This window comes from Lolium perenne, chromosome 2 (genome assembly GCF_019359855.2).
Source record: "Lolium perenne isolate Kyuss_39 chromosome 2, Kyuss_2.0, whole genome shotgun sequence".
In the NCBI taxonomy this organism is placed as follows: Eukaryota; Viridiplantae; Streptophyta; class Magnoliopsida; order Poales; family Poaceae; genus Lolium; species Lolium perenne.
In genome coordinates, this window is record NC_067245.2 from 31,280,083 (window position 1) to 31,308,045 (window position 27,963).

At 42.7% G+C, this 27,963-nt stretch overlaps 2 protein-coding genes across 3 annotated transcripts; one reads left to right on the forward strand and one right to left on the reverse strand.

Moving 5' to 3' along the window:
* Positions 1-13,346: 13,346 nt before the first annotated feature.
* LOC127331706 (MEIOTIC F-BOX protein MOF-like) lies at positions 13,347-16,236 on the reverse strand. 2 transcript variants are annotated; one of them, XM_071825943.1, is made up of 5 exons: positions 16,094-16,236; positions 14,815-15,983; positions 14,170-14,325; positions 13,858-14,047; positions 13,347-13,663 (listed from the first exon to the last, which is right to left on the reverse strand). In XM_071825943.1, the coding sequence occupies exons 2-5, from the start codon at positions 15,964-15,966 to the stop codon at positions 13,599-13,601; spliced, it is 1,563 nt and encodes a 520-aa protein (XP_071682044.1). In that variant the 5' UTR covers positions 15,967-15,983; positions 16,094-16,236; the 3' UTR covers positions 13,347-13,598. The 2 variants fall into 2 exon arrangements, with proteins under 2 accessions (XP_071682044.1, XP_071682045.1); XM_071825944.1 differs by lacking the exon at positions 13,858-14,047.
* Positions 16,237-16,299: 63 nt separating this feature from the next.
* Positions 16,300-20,259, forward strand: LOC127331707 (uncharacterized). Its single transcript, XM_051357887.2, has 4 exons — positions 16,300-16,613; positions 17,030-17,545; positions 18,594-19,008; positions 19,701-20,259. Exons 1-4 carry the CDS (start codon positions 16,388-16,390, stop codon positions 19,888-19,890), a joined length of 1,347 nt encoding a protein of 448 aa, XP_051213847.1. The 5' UTR covers positions 16,300-16,387; the 3' UTR covers positions 19,891-20,259.
* Positions 20,260-27,963: the final 7,704 nt, after the last annotated feature.

A 27,963-nucleotide genomic window follows, 5' to 3' on the forward strand; every position in this document is an offset into this window, starting at 1 on the left:
TATGAGAGTAAATCGTGAAGAGGGAGTATACCCCTCTTACTACCCGTGCGCGGATTTCATGAGAAGCGCGGGAATATTGGAAGATGTTCGGAGTCTAATTTCTCGAGCAGGGCTGAGTGATTTTGTTGAAGGAGAGCCAAGACAATATGCAAAATTAACTATGTCTTTTGTGCAGGACTTTAAGTTCAATTGGTCGCGATCTAACCCCACGGTTCAGTATAAAATTTACAATAAAGCTGTCAACTTGCCATTCAGTGATTTTTGTGCAGCAATTAGAGTACCGCAATGGGGATCATGCGAGAAGATAAGGGGATCGCCGCAAGAACTCTTAAGCCTCTTCAAGATGATTTGCTATGGAAGGAGTTTCTCAGAGGATAGTGGTAAAATCACTAGCATTCAGCTCCCGGCTATCCGCTACTTTGCCTATTTCATTACTAAATGCGTTCTTGCTAGAAAGATTGGTGGTAAACTTACTATCCCGGATTTAGCTTTTCTAGCTGCGGCACTGCAAAGTAGTAGGACTTATAATTTGGGGGCATTGATAGCTTATAGACTCGCTACTAACCGTGAGAAAGGTGGAATTTGTGGAGGTCTCATCGCCTCTCGTTTACTAGCTTTTCATAATGTAGAACCTCATCATTTTGATATTCCATTCTCCATAGAAAAACTTGACATAGCCTCTATGATTAAACAAGAATTTGTTTCTGATTCCTCCAACTTGGGTAACCTGTTTTACAAGATGACATTTTATAAGAAAGTCTGGAGAATAACTAAGAAAACTGAGAAACTAGTAAGATTGCCTGCGCCTGTTCTGTCTAACCTTGATTCCAGGGAAGATTGGTCGGTCACAGAAGGTGCACTGGATGCACACATAGAGGGAGGAGGCCATCATGCAAGAGACGACACGGAGGTCGAGGAGCACCTCGACTCATCATCCGATGCAGCAAGTTCCTCGCATCAACATGTTGGACATGTGGAGCCTCCACGCTTTTCTTCTGCACAGGAACTTTACTATGACTACGCCATGAATTATCCACCGGCGAGGAACAGCGACCCTCGTTGGGGTTGAACTCCACTTAGGCCAAAAGCCTAAGCTTGGGGGGAGGTATACCGGCATCACTCATTCTTTGCATATTATGGTTGCTGGATACTTGTACATACTTGTTTAGTCTCTTTTAGTGGTTTTCTAATGAGAGGGAGATGATATTTGGGGAAGTGCTGCCTGAAAACAGATTCTGGACTGTTACTAGAAAAATTCGTGCGCACAGCCAGAACGTTATTTTGAGCTGCCAATTTTTGTGTAGGTTCCCCAGGTTGTTATCTAACTTTCATTAGTTGAACACTTTTCGAGCTGAGCAACGTAAGATTTTTGTAAAAATCGATTTCTGTACTGCTGTCAGGTTTTGGCAGATTTCTGCCATCTCGCTTTTCTGTGTTTCTTCTAGTTTGCTATTTCTTGTTTTTTGCTTTGTTTCCTTTCCAAAACACAAAAAGACCAAAAATATTTCTGTTGTTTCTCTTCACCATTTATTTGCTTTGGTTTCTTGCATTTGTTTCTCTTTATTTGCTATTACTAGTTTGCTACAAGAAAACCCAAAAAGATTTTGCTTTGTTTGCTTGTTTCCTTTTGTTCTTGTTTCTAATTCGAAAACACCAAAAATATTTGCTGTTCTTCTTTGGTTTGTAAAGTTCATCTTGAGTTCAATGGTCTTCGGTGGCTGGAGCGTGGTTTTCATTTCATATTATCCAAGGTACACAAGTGAAAAGCAATAATGACGATCTACGACAATTGGATTGTGGTGAGAGGCTGGTATGAACTCTATTTGTTTTCATTTTTGTACATATACTCATCCATGTGAGCATGCTTAATTGGTTCATGTGAGGTATATGTTATTTGAGAAAGTTTAGTAGTTCATGATCTCTCATGTTTAACTCCAATTTATTAATATGAGTAGCATGTCATGGATGTTTGCTTGCATTGTTTTATTCATAAGTAGGTATGGCATTGTGGTATCCTCCTCTGAATAATTCATTTATATCGACTTGGCACATGCTCACGCATGCATATGACTGAACAAAAAGTCAATTAAGCCTCGATGATCTATATTGCTTCAGAGTTCTTGTATCACTTTTATGTCTCCGTTAATTTATTTTGCCGCAAGCATGATTATGACGATTCTTTGCTCTCTTGATTTGTCGCTCCCTAGTCTATTGCTAGCCTTCACTTGTACTGAGCGGGAACGCTGCTCGTGCTTCCAAACACCTGAAAACCAAGTTGTTCCAAAAGTGTCCACCATAAATACCTATGCATGGCATTTCAAACCATTCCAAGTAAATTCTCATGCGCTACCTTTAAAACCTTCAAAATGCTTCTCAATTTGTGTTTATGTTTCATAGCTCATGAGGAAGTATGTGGTGTTTAGCTTTCAACCTTGTCATTTACTTTTGACGGACTCTCATATGGACTAGTGGCACATCCGCTTATCCAATAATTTTGCAAAAAGAGCTGGCAACGGGATTCCCAGTCCCAAATTAATTAACTTAAATAGACACTCCTCCATGGTTTGTGATTGTTGGACGGCACCCGAAGATTCGGTTAGCCATGGCTTGTGTAAGCAAAGGTTGGGGGGAGTGTCATCATCATAATAAAACTAAAATAAAAAGGCACTCCTTCATGGTATGTGATTGTTGGCAGGCACCCGAAGGATTCGGTTAGCCATGGTTTGTGTAAGAAAGGTTGGAAGGAGTGCCAAATAAATATGCAATAATTCATGGGAGCCGCTCTTGGGAGTCCGGTTGGCGAGGTAGTTGGTGTACCCATTACCATTCGTTGACAACAACAAACACCTCTCAAAATAATTTTACTCCTGATTTTAAAAATGAAAAGCTCTAGCGCATGTTAATCCCTGCTTCCCTCTGCGAAGGGTCAATCTTTTACTTCTATGTTGTGTCTCCATTATTTCTTTGAGCACTATCTTGAGAGCATAACTGTCATTCTTAGTATAATATGCTTGTCTCAAAATATGATTGATTGTGGTATAACTTTGATGCTTTTATCTTTGACAATCACTACTTCTAGTCTTTCTATGAACTCCAGAGGTGCCTGGGCATTTATGTTTTGCCGATCAAATACGGGCAAGCGAGATACCACTTTATCATACTCTCTTATGAACATTGCAATCCTGCTTACATACATGATTCATGATGCTTATTATTAATTGTTGGTACCTCTCCATGATTGACATAGCTGTTAGATGATTTTATTTGCATATATCTCATTATGAACTGCTTAAGTATTAGCCATAGCATGAGAATATATACATCATATGAGCAAATGTGTTCGTGAAAGTTCTTTTATCGCTCAGTTGTTAACTGAATTGCTTGAGGACAAGCAATAAGCTAAGCTTGGGGGGAGTTGATACGTCCAAAACGTATCTACTTTCCCGAACACTTTTGCTATTGTTTTGCCTCTAATTTGTGTATTTTGGATACAACTAACACGGACTAACGCTGTTTTCAGCAGAATCGTTCAGTGTCTCGTTTTTGTGCAGAAATCCAACTTTCGGGAAAATCCTCGGAATTTATGCAGAAGGCCCTATTTTCCCAGAATACTGACGGAGCCAGAAGGACAATTAAGGTGGAGGCCCGAGGGCCCCACACCATAAGGCGGCGCGGCCTAGGGGGGCCCGCGCGGCCCTATGGTGTCGCCCCCTCGGCCGGCCTCCGATGCCCTCCTTCGGACTACTTATCGGCCTCGACCTAAAAACGCACGGGGAGAAGTCGAAGTCGCCAGAAACCCTCCAGAACGCCGCCACATCGCGAAACTCCGTCTCGGGAGCCAGAAGTCTCCGTTCTGGCACTCCGCCGGGATGGGGAATTGGAGGAGATCATCGCCATCATCACCGCCAACGCCTCTACATCAACCAGCCATGTTTCCCCCATCCATGTGTGAGTAATTCCCCCGCTGTAGGCCGAAGGGGATGGTAGGGATTGGATGAGATTGGTCATGTAATAGCATAAGATTGTTAGGGCATAGAGCCTAGTGTCCGTAATTGGTACTTTGATGATATTGTTGCAACTTGTTATGCTTAATGCTTGTCACTAGGGCCCGAGTGCCATGATCTCAGATCTGAACATGTTATTGTTTCATCATGATATTCATTGTTTATTGATCTTACCTGCAAGTTGTATACACATGTCGCTGTCCGGAACCGATGGCCCCGAAGTGACAGAAATCGGGACAACCGGAGGGAATGGTAGCGATGTGAGGATCACATGTGTTCACGGAGTGTTAATGCTTTGCTTCGGTACTCTATTAAAAGGAGTACCTTAATATCCAGTAGTTTCCCTTGAGGCCCGGCTGCCACCGGCTGGTAGGACAAAAGATGTTGTGCAAGTTTCTCATTGCGAGCACGTACGACTATAATTGGAGCACATGCCTATTGATTGCTTTGTACTTGGACACCGTTTTATTATTATCTGCAAATGCCCTGCTATGATTGTTACATGAGTTTCTCTCATCCATGCAACGCCCGTTCATCCGTCCCCGTGCCTACAGTATTTTAATCCTGCTGTTTACTAAAATCACTACTGCTGTCTTTGTTACTCTGCTACTGTTATTTCACTACTGCTACTGCTATAAAACTATTACTACTGATAAACTCTTGGGAGCAAGTCTGTTTCCACGTGCCGCGGAATTGACCACTCCGCTGTTAAGCCTTTCAAGTATTCTTTGTCTCCCCTTGTGTCGAATCAATAAATTGGGTTTTACTTCCCTCGAAGACTGTTGCGATCCCCTATACTTGTGGGTCATCAGGCCTCTTGCCCTTCTTGGTCTTGTTGTTGTAGAACTTCTTGTTGGGGGCTTTTAAATATTTGTCCTTCGTGTCTTTGCTCTTGTCCTTGGGAATGAGCCTCCCATTATGAAGCTCTCTATTCTCATAGGGGCATTCGGCAATGAAGTGGCGCTTGTCATCACAATTGTAGCATGATCTTGTCTTTGGACCAAAGCTAGTGAACCCACTTTTGTTGTTCCTCTTGATGTTGTCTTCCTTGGCCTTGGAGGGATCAACCCAAAAGGATTTTGCATGGAAGGCCATGTGATCATGGTAGTGGCATTGCAAATCTTCCGGATAGGACATACTCCAAGATGCCCTATAAGATTCTTGAGGAATCACTTCTTCAACGGAGTTGACCACCAAGGCAAGGTTGGAACCTTTTGCCATCCCAAGAGCACGATTGCGAGAATCATGAGAGGTTTCCTCAAGCACCTTGAGAGCTTGCATCTCGTGCACGACTTGTTGAGAGGTGAGAGAGGAATAGCATTCCCTCCCCACAAGAGTCTTGACATCAATGGGTACAAATGGCATCATGCATTCAATGTACTTCTCCTTGATCCAAGAGTCATTGATGTGGATGGCACCAATAAGCCGGAAGGCATCGGCAACGGTGAGAAGTCTTCCATACATGTCTTCATGATCTTCATCCGGTAGCCTCATGAACCCTTCGGCTTTATTCTTAAGAGCATTATACTTGTTCCTCCTTGTGCTCTCACTTCCAATGCAACTAGCGGTCAAACCATCCCAAGCTTCCTTGGCGGTGGTGTAGTTCCGGACACGATGCAATTCCTTTGTCCCCACACTAGTTTGAATCATGTGCAAGGCGGTGTTGTTGAGTTGACTGTCAACCGCTTCTCTTCTAGTCAACTTGTCGGGGTTGTATGGCTTGAAGCCCTCCAAGATGATTCTCCATAATTCATTGGAGGCACTACAAACATGAGAGCGGAACTCAAATTGCCAAGTATCGAAATTATCAATAGAAAACTTAGGTGGGTCGCCCCGAATGTTCAAATGGGGATGGGGAACCGGTATATCGGGAGATAGGAAAGGTGGAGGTACTCGATTGTAGCTCTCACTTCCACTAGTTCCCTTGGGAGATGCAATGGGGGGTTTGTCAGTGTTTGAGTTATCACCATCCATGGGTGTGGTAGCGGAGGGTAATACCGAAGTATCACCCTCTACAACCGCATCCGTGATATTAACCTCTACGGTGGGAGCCACGGGACGGGGAGGCGTCAAAAGCTCGGAAATCATTTTTCTCATGCTTTCCGTTTGAGCATCCATGTATGACTTCAACGAGTTGATATCATCCATGGTGACCGGCCTAGTCTCCCCTTCCGATGGTCCATCGTCCGGCATACTCTTAGGCGGTTAAGCCCGAAATAAGAGCCGAGGCTCTGATACCAATTGAAAGGATCGTATGCCGCACCTAGAGGGGGGGGTGAATAGGTGCTAACCAATTTTTAGTTCTTTTTCAATTTAGGCTTGACACAAAAGGTAAATTCTCTAGATATGCAACTAAGTGAATTTACCTATATGACAAGGCTAACAACTAAGCAAGATATATCTAAGCAATATAGAGATAGAATAGGATAGAGGTAACCGAGAGTGGAGCACGCGATGACACAGAGATGATTCCCGTAGTTCCCTTCCTTTGCAAGAAGGTACGTCTATGTTTGGAGGAGTGTGGTTGCTACGAAAGCCAAACCAACAGCCACGAAGGCTTCACTCAGATCTCCGGTGAGCAACGCCACGAAGGCCTAGCCCACTTCCACTAAGGGATTTCCTCGAGGCGGAAACCGGGCCTTTACAAGGTTCTTGGGGCACACATCCACAACCAAATTGGAGGCTCCCAAATCTGTTACAACACAACAATCAACAACAATACATCAACACAAATCAACTAGGGAACCAAATAGGAACACTAGCATGAGATCCCTCAAACAAGAGAGGGGGAAACGAAGAACGCTTCGGTGAGGATGTAGATCGGTGTCTTCTCCTTCGAATCCCCAAAGATCGATAGCTTTGGTTGGGGGAGGAAGGAGATCTTGCAAATCTTGTGTTCTTGAGGTGGCTCTAATGGTGGTGAAGCTTGGCAGATTTTTCTTGCAATGATTGAGCAACTTGTCCCTTTGGAGAAGAGAGCTATTTATATGGGTGGAGCTTTCAGATCTGACCGTTGGGGACGAATTCCACTTACACCGGAAGTTCCGGCCAGGATGGCCGGAAGTTCCGGCTTCCACCGGAAGTACCGGCCATTCGGGCCGGAACTTCTGCCCTTGATAAAATACCTGCAAAGCAAAAGAAGGGGCGGAACTTGGGCGGAACTTCCGGCGGCCGGAAGTTCCGGCCAAGTTCCGGCTAAGTTCCGGAAACTTGCGAAAACCTTACTGGACTATACTGAGCCACAAACACGGAATTCTGGAACTTGCCCGGAAGTTGGGCGGAAGTTCCGTTGACCGGAACTTCCGGCCAACTCCACCGGAACTTCCGGTCCTGAAGAGAAAACCTGAGCACAGACGTCGCTGAGAAGCTTCTGCTGAAAAAGTCAGGCCGGAACTTCCGCCAGATTAGGCCGGAACTTCCGCCAGATACAGAAAACCTGCAGAACTTCAGAACAGCTAAACCAATACACCGATCCAACATAATTTTTGATGGCTTGTACCTGTCTACATCAACACACATAAAAATATACATAGTGTTGACGTCAAACACACAAAACCCAAAAGGGCGGGAAATGTTCTTTCATCATCCAAGTAGTTAGTCCATGGGTAGGGCAATTCTTTACAAAGATTTCATTCTTTCCCATGCTTGGGCAACATGTTCATTATCCAATTGCTTAAAATTCATAATGATACTTCTCAAAGATATAATTTTAGCAGGAGGATAATATCCTCCAATGAAAGCATCTTTACATTTAGTCCATGAATCAATACTATTCTTAGGCAAAGATAGCAACCAATCTTTAGCTCTTCCTCTTAAGGAGAAAGGAAACAATTTCAGTTTAATAATGTCCCCATCTACATCCTTATACTTTTGCAATTCACAAAGTTCAACAAAATTATTAAGATGGGCAGCATCATCATCAGTATTAACACCAGAAAATTGCTCTCTCATAACAAGATTTAGTAAAGCAGGTTTAATTTCATAAAATTCTGCTGTAGCAGCAGGTGGAGCAATAGGTGTGCATATGAAATCATTATTATTGGTGCTAGTGAAATCACACAACTTAGTGCTCTCAGGAGTATTCATTTTAACAATAATAAAAATAAATCAAGCAAAACCGAATTAAATAAAGTAAAACAAGTAACTAATTTTTTGTGTTTTTGATATAAAGAAAGCAAACAAGACAGAAAATAAAATAAAGCAAGACAATCAACAAAGTAAAGATTTGGGTGTGAGAGACTCCCCTTGCAGCGTGTCTTGATCTCCCCGGCAACGGCTCCAGAAAAATAGCTTGATGACGTGTGAAGCACACGTCCGTTGGGAACCCCAAGAGGAAGGTGTGATGCGTACAACAGCAAGTTTTCCCTCAGTAAGAAACCAAGGTTATCGAACCAGTAGGAGATGAAGGCCACGTGAAGGTTGTTGGTGAAGGAGTGTAGTGCGGCGCAACACCAGGGCTTCCGGCGCCAACGTGGAACCTGCACAACACAATCAAGATACTTTGCCCCAACTTAACAGTGAGGTTGTCAATCTCACCGGCTTGCTGTAAACAAAGGATTAAATGTATGATGTGGAGAATGATGTTTGCTTGCAAAGAACAACAGAGAACAATGATTGCAGTAGGTTGTATTTCAGATGTAAAAGAATGGACCGGGGTCCACAGTTCACTAGTGGTGTCTCTCTAATAAGATAAATAACATGTTGGGTGAACAAATTACAGTTGGGCAATTGAAAAATAGAGAGGGCATAACAATGCACATACATATCATGATGACTACTATGAGATTTACTTAGGGCATTACGACAAAGAACATAGACCGCTATCCAGCATGCATCTATGCCTAAAAAGTCCACCTTCGGGTTAGCATCCGCACCCTTTCCAGTATTAAGTTGCAAACAACAGACAATTGCATTAAGTACTGTGCGTAATGTAAACAATACAAATATCCTTAGACAAAGCATTGATGTTTTATCCCTAGTGGCAACAGCACATCCATAACCTTAGGGGTTACTGTCACTCCTCCAGATTCAATGGAGACATGAACCCACTATCGAGCATAAATACTCCCTCTTGGAGTTACAAGTATCAACTTGGCCAGATCCTCTACTAGCAACGGAGAGCATGCAAGATCATAAACAACACATATATGATAGATCGATAATCAACTTGACATAATATTCCATATTCATCGGATCCCAACAAACACAACATGTAGCATTACAAATAAATGATCTTGATCATGATAGGCAGCTCACAAGATCTAAACATGATGACACAATAGGAGAAGACAACCATCTAGCTACTGCTATGGACCCATAGTCCAAGGATGAACTACTCACGCATTAGTCCGGAAGCGGGCATGGTGATGTAGAGCCCTCCGGTGATGATTCCCCTCTCCGGCAGGGTGCCGGAGGTGATCTTCAAAACCCCCCGAGATGGGGTTGACAGCGGCGGCGTCTCAGTAACTTTTCTCGTATCGTGGCTCTCGGTACTAGGGTTTTCGCGACGGAAGGATTATATAGGCGAAGGGGCAGAGTCGGGGGACGCCCGAGGGGCCCAGCCCATATGGCGGCGCGGCCAGGGGTGGGGCCACGCCCCCCTATGGTGTGGCCGCCTCGTGGCCCCTCTTCGTCTCCTCTTTGGTGTTCTGGAAGACTCCGTGGAAAATAAGACCGTGAGCTTTTGTTTCGTCCAATTCCAAGAATATTTCCTGTGTAGGATTTCTGAAACAAAAAACAGCAGAAAACAGCTGGCGCTTCGGCATCTTGTTAATAGGTTAGTGTCGGAAAATGCATAAAAATGATATAAAGTGTATATAAAACATGTGAGTATTGTCATAAAACTAGCATGGAACATAAAAAATTATAAATACATTTGAGACGTATCAGAACCTGCGGACATGTTACATGCACAGTCATGCATAATTCATCAATTAGACATATCATGCATGGAGTAAACAAAAGAGAATGTGCACAAGAAAGAAACACTCACCCAAAATGGTAAGGAAATAGAATTTGACTTTTGAGTTGCTGCTTTGTAAGAAAAATTTTCCATAGGTCTTTCTCCATGTCGCGGGGGTATCTTTCTAACACATATCCTTTTTTTTGCATTCCCCAATCTTCATTTTGCATAATAGCGTACACAACAATATAGTTAGGACAATACATATAGCGTACACAACAATATAGTTAGGACAATATATTTAAATTGACCATTGATAAATACCGGGGCACCGGGTCGATAACTTGTAAAAAAGTCGCTAAAATATTTATAAATAAAATTTACTTTTTATGTTTGCGAGGTATTTAAATTTATCGTTGATAAATACCAGGACACCGGGTTGATAACTTGTAAAAGGAAGAGACGCTAAAATATTCTAAATGAAATTAATTTTTTAGGGTTGCTAGGTATTTTAATTTACCGTTGATAAATACCAGGACACCGGGTTGATAACTTGTAAAAAAGAAAGACGCTAAAATATTCTAAATGAAATTAACTTTTTAGGGTTGATAGTTATTTTATTTTTACCACTGATAATAATGGGTCACCGGGTTGATAGCTTGTAAACTAAAAAATAGTCACTAAAATATTTTAAATGAAATACTTTTTAGGGTTTGTAGTTATTTATATTTTGATGTTGATAAATAATGGGGCACCGGGGTGATAGCTTGTAAATTAAATTAAAAGAGATTCGCTTAAATATTCTAAATAAAAACTTAATAGGGTTCATAGTTATTTATATTTACCATTGATAAATAACGGGGGACCCGATTGATAGCTTGTACACTAAAAAAATAGTCGCTAAAATATTCTAAATAAAATGAACTTTTTTTAGGGTTGATACTTATTTATATTTACCGTTGATAAATAACGGGACACCGGGTTGATAGCTTGTACACACGAAAATAGTCGCTAAAATATTCTAAATGAAATTAATTTTTTTAGAGTTCATAGTTATTTATATTTACCTTTGATAAATAACGGGGCACCGGGTTGATAGGTTGTAAGCTAAAAAAATGTTGCTAAAATATTCAAAATAAAAGTTACTTTTTAGGGTTGATAGTTAATTATATTTCCCGTTGATAAATAGCGGGATACCAGGTTGATAGACGGTAAGCTAAAAAAATGTATTCTAAACAAGTTATACTTTTTAGGGTTGATAGTTTTTATATTTTACCGTTGATAGATAACGGGGCACTGGGTTGATAAAATGACGTTTTTTTAGGGTTGATAACTTTTAGCCCGAAAAAAAAGTTGTCGAAACATATTAACATGGATTCTAGTTTTAAAGATCTCGTTCAGACGGATTTATTGGTGAAAGCGAATCATAAATTGAAGTTATCGTTTGAAAGATAAAACATTTTGAATATTCAAATTTGGAAAAGATTACACTGATATCAGCGGATCTGTCTGCTAGAGCATGCATGGAGAATTTTCCGTGTATAAAAGATTTAGTCAATTTTTTTTTGATAAAAAAGGAAATTTTACCATAAATAGAAATTTGTATATTACTATTTTTTACAAAATACTTCGTATGAAATTAAATTTTCGTGTTGGTAAGTTTTTAAATTTACGGTTGATAAATTTCGTATTTCAGGGTTGATAAATTCCGTATTTCAGGGTTGATAACTTTTAACCCAAAAAAAACTTGTCAAAACATATTAACATGGGTGCTAGTTTCGAAGATCTCGTCGAGACCGGTTCATAGGTGAAAATGGATTTAAAATCAGAGTTATCATTTGTGAGATAAAACATTTTAAATTTTCGAATTCTGAAAGATTCTCGCTTACATCAGCAGATTCGTACTGTTCCACATGCATGCAAAACTTTTCAGAAATAGCAATCACTACAGTCCAAAATATACCTAAAATGGAATTTTTTCTTTATCCAAAACTGACCGCTCCCTGTAGCTTGGGCGGGTGACCGCCAGCTAGGGTTGCCCCAATCCTATGGTCTCTACTCTCTAGAGTCTAGAGGGAAACCTTCCTAAAATAAGTTCAAATATCCGGAGAATAGAATGTTCCTTAAAATATTATCATACCGTAAGTTTGATATGTAAACTCACATTTCTTGTTATTTTTTCTAATTCTTCTCTCATTTTTCAATGTTTTTTATTTAAACATATTTCTACAATCTTCATGTTTTCAATAAATTTAATGTTGCCAACAAATGTTTCTAAATTTTGTATAGTTTAAGCTATTTCCCTCACATTTTCTTTGGATTAATCGAATCTATAGAACAAAATTTTGAATCTTTCTAATCGTTTCTCCATTATTTTCTGTAATTTTTTGTATTTTTTATCAACCGGTCTTCCACACAACAACTTCCAATACACGATACTCCATCGTTAGGCGTTAGCTAAGTATTCCCAAAAAACTAAAATCGGGAATATGGGAATTTTTTTTTTTAGAAAACATGTATATGGAGCTGGTACATATAAAATAATCTAGGAAGCACGTAATTTTGTAAAAAAAAGTTTCTATCTTTTACTTTAAAACTCACATATTTTCACTATTTTAGTAGAATACTCCAAGATTTTTCCAAATTTCCATTTATTTTGCAAATTCTCCCTTTTCTACTTTTCGATCTACACAAACTTTGTCAATCTTCCTATTGACAGTAAATTAAGTGTTACTACACACTGTTTCTAAATTTTTGTATAGTCTAAGCTATTTACCTAATTTTTTCTTTAGATTAAATAAATTTGTAGAACATAACTTTAAATTTTAGTTTTCCTTCTACCATTATTTCCTGTCTCTATTTTGTATTTTTATTGATCGGTCTTCCACGCGTCCCAGAGCACCACCATGCCATCACTAAACCTGCTCAATGGGAAATGTAGGCGAGCAAGGACGCCTTCTTTGTAACTGACACTGGGTAGACGCCACGATATCCACCTGATAGAGGCCAGAGCGTTTATGTACTCACCGAGAACTTTCTTTTTTCGCTTTGTGACATCTCTTCCAAGTTCCGCTCCTCCTGTGTTTGGTCATGCCCACTAAATGACTGAACCGAAGTCTTCCAAGTTCCGCTCCTCCTGTGTTTGGTCATGCCCACTAAATGACTGAACCGAAGCATAGCATCTGCATCTCAGGAACAGCACATTGGAACATTCAAGCTAAGAACGTGGTTCCGTTCCAAAAAGAAAGCTAAAAGTGTCTTCCCTATCAAAACAAAAATGAATTTCAAGATCCAATCCGTCAGCTCAGTTTTTCGGAGGTGCTCATAGGGGTAGGATGTGCGTGTGTGCGTTTATAGAGACGAGTGTATGCGTGTGTACGTGAGCGTCTGCGTGCTGTGTTTCTAAAAAAAAAAGGCAACAATGTCTCCACACAAGCAAATAATATTCCCACAGAAAACATCAACGAGAAGGATCCGCTGCAGACTACATCAACAGGCAAACTACTACTAAGTCTCAACTCACGCTACAGAAGAGCATTCTAACAATTGGATCGCCATGGGTAATTCCACACTTAATCTTACATTCTAACTTCTCCACCAAGAATACCAACATATATGTCATGGCCTTGAAAGCACACCTCAGTATCACACAAAAATCATGGTTAATTTCTTGCCTATCAGATGCTTGGCAGTCACTCCCCCCAGAAGTCCAGTTCGTGCTTGGCAAGATCTTTCATGGACTGCTGGTCACGAAGATCTGGCACAAAATCAGATAATGGATGAGTCAACTGAGTCGCTTTTTCATTACTTAATAGAATAGTCTGACAAGATGTCCATTTAACCACATTTATCTATTCACAAACGTGGTGATAACCTGATAACGGATAAAGTATGTAATGATAATAACACAAATAAATATGAAACCACAGATGAAGAGAAGGTCTGACTCACAAGCATTCCCATTACGGCAGAAATATATCTTCTCAAGGGATATACCATTTGCCATGAACAAATGTGCCAACATATGGACTCTGACATCATCCTTCGAGCATTTTATCTTGACAATTCTAATATGATTGCAAGTAAATGATCTATCCTCCAGTTCGATGTCTGTTTTTGATGGCTCTCTGGTATTGAAGTTCTTTTTACAGAACAATAAAATTGTTACAAGTCATATATATATAGTCAGGTTAGGGTACACAAGACTTCTACAAAGTATTGCAATAATCAGGTAGCATACAACAAATATGTAACTACACATACCAATTTCAGGTGGAGAAAAAGTCTCTCTATATTAGGTGAATGCTGCAGCAAGAAAATTAATGCATCAAAATCAGTAGCCATACACCATTCACCGAGGGACAAGGTCTTCAGGTTGATAAAGGTTGGACACCTTTTCAGTTCCCTACTCAGAACCACCTTCATAATGCATACATAGAGAGTATTCAGCAAAGAACAATGATAATCTGCATTAACATTAACTTCATACTTGGCATACAGATGCAATGGAATTATTTAATATGAAGAGAAGAAACCAAAAATATCCAATAGCTAGATCTACAATAATATATAAACTGTAATCACTTGAAATTATGACTGCAGTCACCTCAAAACTCAAAAGTAACTGATGAATAGCGACACCTTAAAGCTACACACTTCCATATCTAATCTAGACGCATTTTTCATGATGTCGACTCCTTTTAAAGTCAGATGCGCCTAGGTAACCAGAGTTTAGTATTGCAAATCCGTAGTATAGTGATTGGACACTCTGTGTTCTAGTGCAGATAACAAATTGTTTTTGAGGAAAACAATTGTTCTGTGTAAATAACTTTGGCTATATAGGAAGCAGGATCTATATACATACTGAAAGAGGGATATCAACAATAGCAAGTGATAGCCTATACATACCTCTCCAGCATCAGCCAACAACTCCAAACTGGTAGCACTCGAAAGGCTGTGAAGAATATTACAGCCACCTAAAACTGTACTATAATCGCATCCATCGTTCCCTCCATAGTCATGATAGTTACCCTCTCTGCTGAAATTCTGGCCGTCCCCAAGGTAGCCACTTGCAATATCACTATATTTTTTGTAGGTATTCTCATCGCTGTCGATATCACTGCCATAACCATACTTGTCCTTGTAACCATGAAGCGCATATCTTTTTGGAGACAACCCATGTCCATATCCAATCTTGTAATTGTCGATCTTATCATTATCATCATCAGTGGTTTCACCAAACTCATCGTCATCATCATCATCGCTGTCGTGTTCAAAATCAGGACTCAAGAAGCAGTCGTCAAGTATGATGGTGCCAGTGAGCAACGAACCCAGGTTCTCAAACGACGGAACTCGGCCATAAGGTGTGACGAGGTGCAGAAGCGCGAGGTTCGGAGCAGCAACGGAGAAGTCCAGATTGATGGTGCACTTGAGCATGATCAGAGTCTTCAAAGAGGCAGACTCGATCCGAGTGCCCGCCACCACGCAGTCCTTGAGATCCAGCTCCTCCAAAGACGTGCAGCCAGAAGAAAGCTGCCGGAGGATCGTGCAATCGAGCCTCGCGTAGGCCAGCTTCAAGACCTTGAGGTGGCAGGAGACGAAGGAGACGCCGTCCAACGGCGCGGGGAATCTGCGATGTCCGGCGACATGGATGACCTGCGCCCTGCGCTTTAGAGCAGCCATGATCCACGTGTCGGCATCGTCGTCGTCGAAGGCCTCCTCGTCCTCGTCGGTCGTGCGCAGGCGGAGCGTGACCACGGGCGCCGACACGTCGCGGAAGAGGAGGAGGCAGTTCACGAAGTCGCGGAGCTCGCTCGGCGCGCCGTCACGGCTGGAGGAGCTCGTGCGGATGTCGACGCAGGGCGCGGACGCCCAGAGGTGGCGCCACCGCCGCGCGAGGAGGCAGGTCGGCACCACCTCCCACGCCTTGAGGAAGGACATGATGTGGTGCAGGAGCGCGTCCGGGAGGGCGCTGAGGCGGTCCGGGGCCTCGCCGACGGAATTGGACGTCTTGTCGGCACGGCGGTGCGAACACAGGTGCCTGGTGTTTGTCCTGCGCATTTCGTCGAACGGGTTGTCTGCAGTTCTCGTCCAAGGGTTAGGCAGGGTTCCTCGCAGGCTCACACCGGCCGAAATCTTGCCATCATTTTGCAAGGGAATCCATGGATATGTAAGTTAGGAGGGGTACCTCACAGATTCGTTGAGATGGTGTGGGATTCTAGACGCGCAGAAATCCAAAATTTTGGAGGATGGGGACGAGCTCCTCGCCTCGCCTTCGCCTTCGCCTTCGCCTTCTATGTTCTGCCTGCGGCGCCCCTCCAAATCGTGTTTGGGCTCCAACGGGACCCGCATGTAAGCCAGCCACCAGATTCTTTCCGACTGCCAACCTGGGCCCACCTGAAACCCTGAACCCGCTTCCGCCCCCAAAAGCCACACTCTCTCCGATCGGCCGCCCTCTCCTCCCTCCCTCCCGGCCGCCGCCATGAGGCGCTTCCTCACCCATCTCCACCGCCACTCCCACACCCTCCGCCCATCTCAAGCTCTGCCTCGCATCCCGGCAACCAAGATCAACCTCCCTTTCCTTCACTCCCGGCGCCTCCTCTCCGACGACGCCCCGCCGCCGCCCGCAGAGCCGTCGCCTCCCCCTCCTCCGGCCGCCGAGCAACCGCCTGCTCCTCCTCCGTCCTTGGCCGACGTCCCGAACGAAGGTATTCTCTTCAAACATCTTAACCCCGGTCTACCCAACGGACGCACCAACACCAGTAGCTCGACCAAATGCGCCGCCACAGATCGGAAGAACTTACATTTATGCCTGTCGCCACTCGCACACCATCGTCTTCTCGTACAGATCCGCGCCCACGCCTGCCTCTTGCTCGACAAAATGCACCACCTGTAGTAATATTGTTGCCGCTTGCATTTCCTCACTTCACAGCTGAATTGAAGGATACCGTAGCTTGGCTGCCATCTGCTCGACCAAATGCCACGCCGGCACGCCCAGAAGCACTTCATACTCAACCCTGAAAATTGCCCGCTCTTCCAATGCCATGACATGATGTGTACCAATATTGAAACAAAAAAAAAAACGATCTTTTGCACCTGTTCTTACCGATGCCTCTGCTTGCAGAGCTGAAGCGGAGACTGGAGGCGTACTACAAGGTGGACGAGGAGGCGGAGCTAGCGTCCGTCGCCGAGGCGCTCCTCCAGCGGGGGCTCGCGGACGCGCACAGCGAGACCGACGATGAGCTCATCGAGGAGCTGCGGGACAAGCCGCTCCCCGGGGTCCACGACAAGGACTTCGACTCCGACTTCGACGAGATGCACGAGACGGACGACGAGCTGCCCAACCTCTACAACGCGAGGGAGCATGTCGAGAAGAAGATGAAGAAGGACGAGCTCTTCAACATGGATGACGCCAAGTGGGACGCTATGGTCAAGAAATCAACGGAGGAGAGCGACCGTAAAATTATGGCTGACAGCAAGCAGGAGATCTTTGCGGAATGCAGGTTGAAGGAGATTGACATGGATGAGGCCAAGTGGGATGAAGTTATCCAGGAAGCCACAGAGGAGAGCGGCCTCGGTAACATGAAGGAGTGTGAGGATATCCTCGAGGACATGCTGCACTGGGATAAGCTACTACCTGGTCAGTGGAATCTATGTTTCCCACTTCCTCTAGTTTCTACCAATGAAGTAGATCTTTCACAAGTACTACAATCTTTAATTTGCTTGGGTAGAATGTATTAGTTTCCTTTGACGAACTTGGGCCTAAAGGATGGCTGGATCAGTTTATATTCTCAACAAAATAATGAGAAATAAGAGTTATTTGTCACACTAGTTTCACGATATCTAGATTTGTTTGGCAGAGTATTTCAAGTTTGCCAGTTGGGTCAAATTACAACAAAAACATAATGAAGTGATTATTGTTTAATGAGATTGCACATATGTTCTATAATACAACTTTTTTACAGAGGTTTCAGTTCTTTTCATTTCAATTCACTAAATGAGTCCAAATGTTTATATCAGTCAAATTAATTATCTTCATTTGGGTTTGTAATTTTCTGGAAGTTTTCAAGATTAGCAGTGCACATACATGCTGCATGAAAAGATTGACAGTTTTTCTGTTGGTGTTTGCCATGTAAAACTATAGGTACGAAAGCCTTACGAGTTTCCTTAAAAATAGTTAGCACCATATTGTGAGAGTTGTTAGTTTTTTATGCATCTTTGGGCACACAAAGTAGGTGTATGCACAGTATGCTTGTCTTCAGATGGATTGTTTCTACTAAACAGGGGGGCGAGGGTTGTTCTGTGCATTTGTAAATAATTTTGGTATGGTGGACTTATTTTATAAAGATAGAGTTGGTATTCATTCAGATTAGCATACTGGCAATCATAATATCCTATCAACCGAATGCACATCTTTACCTGATATGTGGCCCCTTTAACATGCTATATCTGGTTTGCTTTCAATCGGGTGCGTAGTTGCAAACACCCTAGCTATTAACTTCTGCAGGTTAGTACCTACCTAGATGGCTAGATATGAAGATCCTCCAAATCGGTTTTTGTGTGCATACCTTAGCATACTGTCATATCTGTATATACTGTGTCTGTGCCCTTCTGATATTCTCTATAATTTTTTTTTCTGTGGTTGATATGTTTTTGACTCCTTTTCTATATGCTATATTTACATCAAGATAAGATAAAGCAAAAGGTGGATGCCAAATTTAATGAGTTGGGGGACATGTGCGAGAGGGGGGAGCTTGAACCTGAGCAGGCTTATGAGCTATTCAAAGAATTTGAGGATAAGATGGTCTCAGAGTGCACAAAACTAATGGAAGCAGAGCCACCAACTGTTGATGAACTTTCCGAACAAGATAAGAAGAGTGTTGAGCTGAATGATCCACCTGGTGCAGGACCTGTTCTAAGGTGGGAGTCAACTATTGTCTTTGCTCCTGGTGGTGATGCATGGCATCCCAAAAATAGGAAAGTTAAACTCAGTGTAACTGTCAAGGAACTGGGACTTTCCCGGCATGCTTTCCGTCGACTACGTGAGGTTGTTGGAAAGAGGTATAACTCAGGAAAAGATGAGCTTACAATAACCAGTGAAAGGTATGCCCAATGATCCTGCTTCCAATGTTTATACTGTCTGCAGAACTGTACTTACTCTAAATGCATCTGTGCCTTAATATAACATTGACTATAGTCGATGCTTGAAATTTCAGACAGATTCTGCATCCTGGTTGTAAAATGAAACATTCGTTAGATGAAGGTTGCAACTGTTAATAATTATCAGATGCAAAAAAAACATGGTTAACCAAGTACACATTCCTTTACTTGTTAAGCGAAAATAATATCTGTTCTGGAATCCTATATTTTCTGGTTGCCATGTTCAACATTCTCGATATGCAAGTCAATTTAGTGCGATTTCTATCTTGCCGCTGCCTCTGCAGTTGGCAGTGAGGTTTGGTGATAGGTGTCCAGTCATTTTTCAAGGTGCTTGTTAGGTATGCTTAAAATTTCTGGTTTGGCGAAGATAAGTTGATGTTTTAGTACCGAAACATTTAAGAATGCTAGTAAATTTTTGTTTAAATGTGTTATGGTGAAAAACCCTATTAAGATGAAGGTTATTTGGCTTATTGTACGTGCAGACTTCAGGATAGTAGTCCTTTTTTTCTTTTCTTTTCAAGAAAACACAAAAAAGCCTTTGTGTTTCATTTCATTTAACAGGTAGAAGGTTGGATGTTATTCTTACAAACATCACTTGGTGCTACTTGTAGATAACAATTCAATTACTTCTGCAGGTTTGATCACCGGGAGGAGAACAGAAAGGATTGCTTGAGGACATTGTATGCTCTTGTGGAAGATGCCATGAAAGCTGATGCGTTGGCCGATGATGCTAGAAATGCTTATGTTAAAGGGAGGCTTAAGGCTAATTCTCAGTTCATGGACCGACTGAAGATGAAGACACAGAAATTAAGGCAAGCTGCATAAGGCGTGCTATGGAGCTTCCAGTTGGAACAAATCATCTCTCTTGTCAATCAGTATGGAGACCATCCTGTTCAATATCTGTATTGTTATAAATGGGGGAAATTGTGCCCTTCTGTACTTCTGCCTTTGTTTGCACTATTTTCTAGGTTTTACTGCATTACTTTGTTCCTTCCAAGAGAAAACTGTAGTTTATTCTGGACATACACCATGCCTGTGCTGCCGTGCCAACCAGTTTGCACAAGCGATTGGTGAAAGACTATGCACGGTACTGCTATTTATTCTGGTCGCTGACTCTAGACAAGTGATAAACGAAAGTGCTTACTGTCCCCTGGTTTGCTCTGCCAGCCGAGTTGAGAAATTGATTCTTGCTTACTTGCAAATTGCAATGACTGAGTCTAAATTGTTTAATGGGATAACATCTTTCTCCTTAATACCAGTTCGTAGTGCCAGGTGTCCCTTCTTTGCGTACAATGGCCATCATAGATGGTGGTTTGCGGTTCAACAACGTACCGAGTTCTGAGTAGTCCTTTATCTGGGCTTATAGCCTCGTGAGAGTGGCATCCCAATTTTTTTTCCCAAATCTATAAGCTATTTTGTCCCTACCTGGAATTAGTGTACTGATTTCACTGCTGCCGACAGTCTTGTACTCCATTTAGCATAACGCAGGTCTTTTCTAGTAATGGATCAAAGTGAGATATGAAGTGTTGTACACATGTTGAATCAACTTAAATAAAATGAAATAGTACTTGTATGAATCAAATTCATAAAGTACTCTAACAACGCAAATAGCATAAGAGAAATTCAGAAGAAAAAACAAATATTTTTGTTTAAACAGAAGGCTCGACGAGCCTGACTTTAAATCAACAAAGCCCTCAAACGGCTAGGATTACAACGGAGACAACTACACAACAAAAGAAAAGAAAAAACTTGGGGTACCAGTTCGAAATACCAGCACCGGTGGTGAAAGTTAAAGCCTAACCAACAAAAGACTAGGCGGGAACAGAGCCAGGCTCTAAACTCCACAGTCTATACAGGCGTCCAAGACTTTAGCTAAACACCGGCGGCTCAGCCCGAAACTTCAAGCACCGAGACGCCACTCCGCGGAACTGCTCCCGACCGAAGAAGTACACACGGCAGCTAGCAGAAGACCACCGACACCATGGAACTAGCAGCTGCGCTAGAGAGCAGACGAACCACCAGAGTTCAAAGGGGGAAGCTTTACGACAACGCCTCCAGGAAGGGGAGCCGCGCTCTCGAGCGTCCCCCTTGTCGGCACAGGGACGTGCTAACACTTTCGCGTCTGCTTCAACACCCACACCAAGGAAGACCTAAGTCTTTGCGCCGGCCATCAGGACAACCACCAGCTAATGAGGAGTACTGGTGTCCTACGTGCCACGGCACAGACTCCGACAGCCACCCTAGGCTCGAGAGAGGCCGTGCAATCCGGAGGCAAGCCGTTTATAAGAAGCCGATCATAGCCTGACGCAACAGAGGAGAGCGGCCTCGGTAACATGAAGGAGTGTGAGGATATCCTCGAGGACATGCTACACTGGGATAAGCTACTGCCTGGTCAGTGGAATCTATGTTTCCCACTTCCTCTAGTTTATTTCACGAGTACTACAATCTTTAATATGCTTGTGTAGAATGTAGTTTCCTTTGACGAACTTGGGGCTAAAGGATGGATGAAGCAGTTTATATTCTCAACCAAATAATGAAAAACAAGAGTTATTTGTCACATTTTGTTTTGACAGTAAAGGGTAGTTGTCACATTAGTTCCACGTTAGCTAGATTTGTTGGCCAGAGTATTTCAGGTTTGCCAGTTGGGGTCAGATTACAACAAAAACTTAATGAAGTGATTATTGTTTAATGAGATTGCACATACGTTCTATAATACAACTTTTTACAGAGGTTTCAGTTCTTTTCATTTCACTTCACTAAATGTGTCCAAATGTTTACATCACTCGATGGAAGCATGATCGCGTTAACTTCATTTGCGTTCGTAATTTTCTAGACGGTTTCAAAATTAACAGTGCACATACATGGTGCATGAAAAGATTGACAGTTATTCTGTGGTTTTTTACCGTGTAGAACTATAGGTATGAAAGCCTTGCGAGTTTCCTGAAAAAAAATTAGCACCATATTGGTGAGTGAGTTGTTAGTTTTTTATGCGCCTCTGTGCACACAAAGTAGGCGTATGCACAGTATGCTTGTCTTCAGATGGATTGTTTCATGCGTCATTTGCAAATGAAACCCACTGATCCGGATCGGGCTGTTATGTGCATTTGTAGATAGGATATTAACTATGCAAAGTAATAAAATATAACCCATTAGCACAGATGTATGCCTACCCACTATAAATTTCTTAAAAATGAACCTGTTTTCATCCATTTTGTACTGAAGAAAACACTTTCATGTTAGTTTATAAGTTCCAGAGGGCAGGTATTAAGAATGACATGTTGATATGTTGGACTAACTTTATAGAGATAGAGTTGGTATTCATTCAGATTAGCATACTGGCAATCATCATGTCCTGTCAACCGAATGTACATCTTTACCGGATATGTGGCCCTTTTACATGCTATCTGGTTTGGTTTCAATAAGGTGTGTAGTTGCAAACATCCTAGCTATTCACTTATGCAGGTTAGTACCTAGATATGAAGATCCTCCAAATTATTTTTCTGTGTGCATACCTTAGCATACTGTTATATCTGTGTAGAGTGTAGACTGTTTCTGTGCCTTTCTGATATTCTCTGTAATTTGTTTTCTGTGGTTGATATGTTCTTGACTCCTTTTCTATATCCTGTATTACATCAAGATGAGATAAAGCAAAAGGTGGAGGCCAAATTCAATGAGTTGGGGGACATGTGTGAGAGGGGGGAGCTTGAACCTGAGCAGGCTTATGAACTATTCAAAGAATTTGAGGATAAATAAGATGGTCTCGGAGTGCACAGAACTAATGGAAGGAGAGCCGCCAACTGTTGATGAACTTCCCAAACAAGATAATAAGAGTGTTGAGCTGAATGATCCACCTGGTGCGGGACCTGTTCTAAGGTGGGAGTCAACTATTGTCTTTGCTCCTGGTGGTGATGCATGGCATCCCAAAAATAGGAAAGTCAAACTCAGTGTAACTGTGAAGGAACTGGGGCTTTCACGTCATGCTTTCCGTCGATTACGTGAGGTTGTTGGAAAGAGGTATAACTCAGGAAAAGACGAGCTTACAATAACCAGTGAAAGGTATGCCCAATGTTCCTGCTTCCATTGTTCATAGTAGTATTGTTCAGTTTGGTGGCATTGTCCCTGATTCTTTTTTCCTATCTGCTGTAGATGCATTAGTTCCTGTGCCTTAATATAACACTTTGAATCTAGTCGATGCTTTATACTTCAGACAGATTCTGTATCCTGGTTGTAAAATAAAACATTTGCCAGATGAAGGTTGCAACTGTTAATTGTCAGATGAAAAAAACATGGTTAACCAAGTACATATTCCTTTAGTTTGTTAAGCGAAAATTATATCTGTTCTGGAATCCTATATTTTCTGGTTGCCATGTCAAACATTCTCGATATGCAAGTCAATTTAGTGCGATCTCTATCTTGCTGCTGCCTCTGCACCTGGCAGTGAGGTTTGCTGATAGGTGTCCACTCATTTTTCAAGGTGCTTGTTAGGTATGCTTAAAATTTCTGGTTTGGCGAAGATAAGCTGATGTTTTAATACTGAAACATTTAAGAATGCTATATTAAGTTTTTGTTTAAATGTGTTATGGTGAAAAACCCTATTAAGATGAAGGTTGTTCGGCTTATTGTACGTGCAGACTTCAGGATAGTAGTCCATTTCTTTTCTTTTCTTTTCTTTTCTTTTCTAAGCCTTTGTGTTTCATTTCATTGAACAGGTAGAAGGTTGGATGTTATTTTTACAAACATCACTACCTTCGTGGCCTCCTCCTTCGTCCTCGGGGTTGTCGCTGCTGGTGATGAGGCATTGCCGACGGAAGTACTTCACTACCTTCGTGGCCTCCTCCTCGTCCTCCTCCTTCACCCCCGGCTTCGGGATGAGGAGGGTCCTGCCGCCAGATCCCGCGCGTCTCTTCTGCTGCCGCGCCGGTTCGTGGATTGTGATTCTGCCGCCATTGCCACACCTTCGATTTGGGGGCGGCGTCGCGTACTCCTCCTTCACCTCGGGCTTCGGCACGGTGTAAGGGGATGCGCGGTGAGAGGACGACGCTGACCGCGCCGGTCCCGATGAAGACGAATGGGAGGACGACGAGCTCGCCGTCCTCCTCGGCTGCTAGTGTGAGGGATGCGTAGGCGATGGCGGCGGCGACTCTAGGATTTCCAGCCTGGGGGCGCCGTTCCGAAGGCCGGCGAGGACGGCGGGGAGGGTGCGCCCGGGCACTCCCCAAAACCAGATGCGTCCCTTCCTGTTCCAGGTATTCGCCCTCCCTATGAGGCCGATGATGTTGCGCATGTCGGTGTCATAGCAGTTGATCACACGAAAGAGTCCATCAGAAAAAGATGGACCTACATCAAATAGGAGACCTCCAAGTTTTGCTCCGTTGTCGATCATGTTGTTAACCACCTTGAGAGAGGAACGGGCATGATGGCACTGCTAAGTAATCAGCATCGTCATTCCATCTATCTATGCGGCATTTAGCATATCATAAACCTAACTTTTAGCTATTTTGCGGGCCTTGGAGAAGTTCAAGGCAACACATAAGAAGGGCTTATATATGGTCCATTGTTGGGAGAAAATGAAGGAGGCGTCAAAGTGGAGGGTTAACTATGCGGCCTACCATGAAACTGTCAAGAATGGGACAGCCACATTGGTTGTCGACAACGAAGAAGATGGTCCTGGGCAGAATGCCCTTCCATCTCGTCCCCGGAGCCATAAGGCTACCAAGGCTGATCTTTCCCGGGAGGCATCGACCCTTGAGTTGAGACAGGCCTTGGAGAAGATCATGGCCGAATCTCAAATCACCTTGGCCAAAATGGACGATAAGAGGCGCCTGGAAAAAGAGGCCTCTGCTGCCACTCTACCTCAACCTCATCAAAGAGGCTATTGAAGTCCAAAAGATGGACGTCGCGGCTAAAAGGGCAAACGCTGAGGCCAAAATGTTGGATGCCGAGGCCAAGATTCGGGCAGAAAACACAAGGATCATGCTAGCCGACTTGACCATCATGAATGATGACACCATGGACTGGTTCCTATAGAAGCGCGCTAAAATCCGCACGTGAACCTGATCTGGCCTCCTCTTGGACTATATTTGTTGGCCATGTTGTGCCTCTTTTGGGACTACATTTTGTGCCGTACCATATGCACAATTTGATAGACTTATTTGAGATCTAAATTTGAGTCGATCTGATGGTCATATTTTGATGAAATTTACTTGTGCTGTTTTGGGAGATTTCCAAAAAAAAAGAAACCTAGACAGACAAAATGAGTTGGCACGTTGGGTTACCCCTCGGTGCAAAGAGAGCCTTTGCCATTTTCATATCCGTGGGTCGACACAAACGGACACACGCGATCAATTTAGGCGTTCGAAATACGTTTTGCGTTGGGCATCGGGCTGGAGATGCCCTTGCAAGACCGTCAGCAGTGAAATCAGTACACTAATTTCCGCTATTCTTACGAGAGCATGTACAGTAAATGATAGTTGGCTATAATGGTTTAATTTGTAATTTGTATTACCTAGAGCTGTTGATGATGACTAATGGGTCCACGGTTTTTCTTTGAATAGTTTAAGTATTATAGTTTTGCTCGGAAATTCAATTCGGCTCCCAGGTGCGTATGCTCACTCTACCAAAAAAACATATTTTGAAATGTCAAAAAATTTGGATAAAAAATTCTACATGTACATCTCCATAATGTATGTGCATTCGCTAAGTTTCACAAAAAACCAATATTTTTTGTGGTCTATGTGAAAAGGAGAAACTTTATCTTGTGAAAAGCATTATTTTTAGCACTGAATTTTATCTTTTTTACACACGTCACATGATAAGTCGATTTTTTATGAAACGACTTTCTGAGCGCGTAACACGTGAAGATGTACGTACAAATTTTTTGTTTCAATTTTTTTGAAATTTAAAATGTACATACGATGTATTTTAAAATATAGGGAGCATACGCACCCATGTTCCAAAACAACACTCTTCTGAAAACTTAGTTATAGTAGAGAGAATATGAGAGAAGGTAACTGAACTCTAAGTTAAGAGTCAGCTGCAACATGGATTCCTAAAGGTTCATAAAGACTTTGTGATTACAAGAGGTGTATTTTGTATTAATAAAGTTGTATTTTTCTAGTTAAGTACCGTATATGTTGGCTATCTTCTCGACATAGGTTTTCATTCCGCTTTATAAGTAAAGCCACACACACCACCGAACTAATACAAGATAATGAAAAAACCCTCTTATAAAGTAGATAAAAAATTAACAACAAATTACATGAAAGACCATGACTTGCCACCAAAGATATCGTCGAGACCTTGAAGAAAGGAACTCCGCGAGACCGCGACGAGGGTAACACGGGACATGACGGGTCGGGTGCGACAAAAGGTTTTCAATACATGTTGGCTATAAGAGTGACAATAGATAACATGTCTAAGTGTTATAGCCAGATGACTATATTCTTCTTCTTCCTCTCATCGAACTATTTGCTCGATCCAACCCACCCACCTTTTTTGTGCCTCTCCTACAGTCAATACTGCCTGTTAGCCTGGCTTATTGTTGAATGTAGATGGGCTGCAGTCCAGTAAGGCAGCCCATATAGTCTGCAATTCATGAAATCTCAAGGCCCATCACGTTAGCAGCTTGGGACAGCCTTGGAGGACAAAGTTTAGTCCCACATTGCTAGTTGGGAGTGAGTTGAAGTGGTATATAAGGGCTGCTGTTCTAGTCATTCTAAGTGAGTGAGAATAGAAGGAGCCCTCGCGCACTCCTCGTCACGCACGCACGCACGTTGCGTTTCGTGACTCGAGTTCGAGTTCGAGACACACTCAAGGAAGCCTAAATTTTTTCTTGGTGCACCAACTGAGATGGGTACGTGTCGACCTGCATGTGCATGCTCGCCGCGTGTCTCAGAACTCTCTAGTTCGTCTCTCTCACGAAGTTCCTTTTGCTGCGCTACTCTCTAGTCTTCCCCATCCCGGCGACTGCGTGCACAGTCGTCCGGGAGAGCAGGCCACCGAAACTCCGTCCGTTGAGATCCTGCACCGGGAGACGGGCGATAAGGTTGAGCGTCTCGGCGCGACTGCTCTCTGCTGTTCGTCTTCTTTTTCAACGGTTCGACTGCTTCATCGACAGATCCGACTACACCATGGGCGACATCAACAATACCCATGGTGGTGGTGGTGGTGCTGCTAGTGCGACCTTCCCGGTCGCGATGTACGTGCTTTTCCTCTCCTACCTTGCACTGCTACTTGTTCCATGTTCAGATCTGATGCATGTGCTTAGTCTGATGTGTACGGTTAAGTATGCTTGTGCATCTGTAATGTTGCTTTCGGTAATTAAACTCACACGGAAATTGCCTAATAATCTAACAATTATACGGTAAACAGTAATGAATAGTATACTAAATCTAGATTTTATCATTTTGTGAGAGTTTATCATTTTTACAGAGAGAAAAATATAATGTCGTATTTGAATCTAAATATTTACACACTGATAGATTACACCATTCTCTACGTCTATGTTTTTCTTTAGAATTTTCTAAAACTTTAAAATTAAAAGTTTTGAACTTTGAAAAAAGATTTGAGGTTTTCGCTATTATTACTGCCTATACAGGATCCCCCACTAATGTTTTTGGTACAGTGCAATTTGTGATGCCACGTCATCCGCCGCGTTATCCAATTTTTGCTTCTGTTTTTGGTCACACCGGCCATAATCCTCCGTGCCTCTTCGGTCTTGCACACGTACAGCTTCCACGTATCCATGACCGCTTCACTCCGTCGTGCTTTTCTAATCTTGTTTCTCCTTCTCCAAGGCTCCCTATCCGATCCATTTCCCTGTTTTATATTTGACACGCGTCTACTCCGCACACCGACACACCAACACTTCCACGCGCGCCTATATAAACCCATCTGTGC

Excerpts from the sequence above, each read along its gene's own strand:
- LOC127331706 (XM_071825943.1), bottom strand. The coding sequence starts at position 15,966 with ATGCGCAGGACAAACACCAGGCACCTGTGTTCGCACCGCCGTGCCGAC. Across the intron at positions 14,326-14,814 it reads TGTTGGCTGATGCTGGAGAG|GTGGTTCTGAGTAGGGAACT; the intron begins GTATGTATAGGC and ends TGCATTATGAAG. Across the intron at positions 14,048-14,169 it reads TTTTTCTCCACCTGAAATTG|AACTTCAATACCAGAGAGCC; the intron begins GTATGTGTAGTT and ends TTCTGTAAAAAG.
- LOC127331707 (XM_051357887.2), top strand. The coding sequence starts at position 16,388 with ATGAGGCGCTTCCTCACCCATCTCCACCGCCACTCCCACACCCTCCGC. Across the intron at positions 16,614-17,029 it reads GGCCGACGTCCCGAACGAAG|AGCTGAAGCGGAGACTGGAG; the intron begins GTATTCTCTTCA and ends CTCTGCTTGCAG. Across the intron at positions 17,546-18,593 it reads CTGGGATAAGCTACTACCTG|ATAAGATAAAGCAAAAGGTG; the intron begins GTCAGTGGAATC and ends ATTTACATCAAG.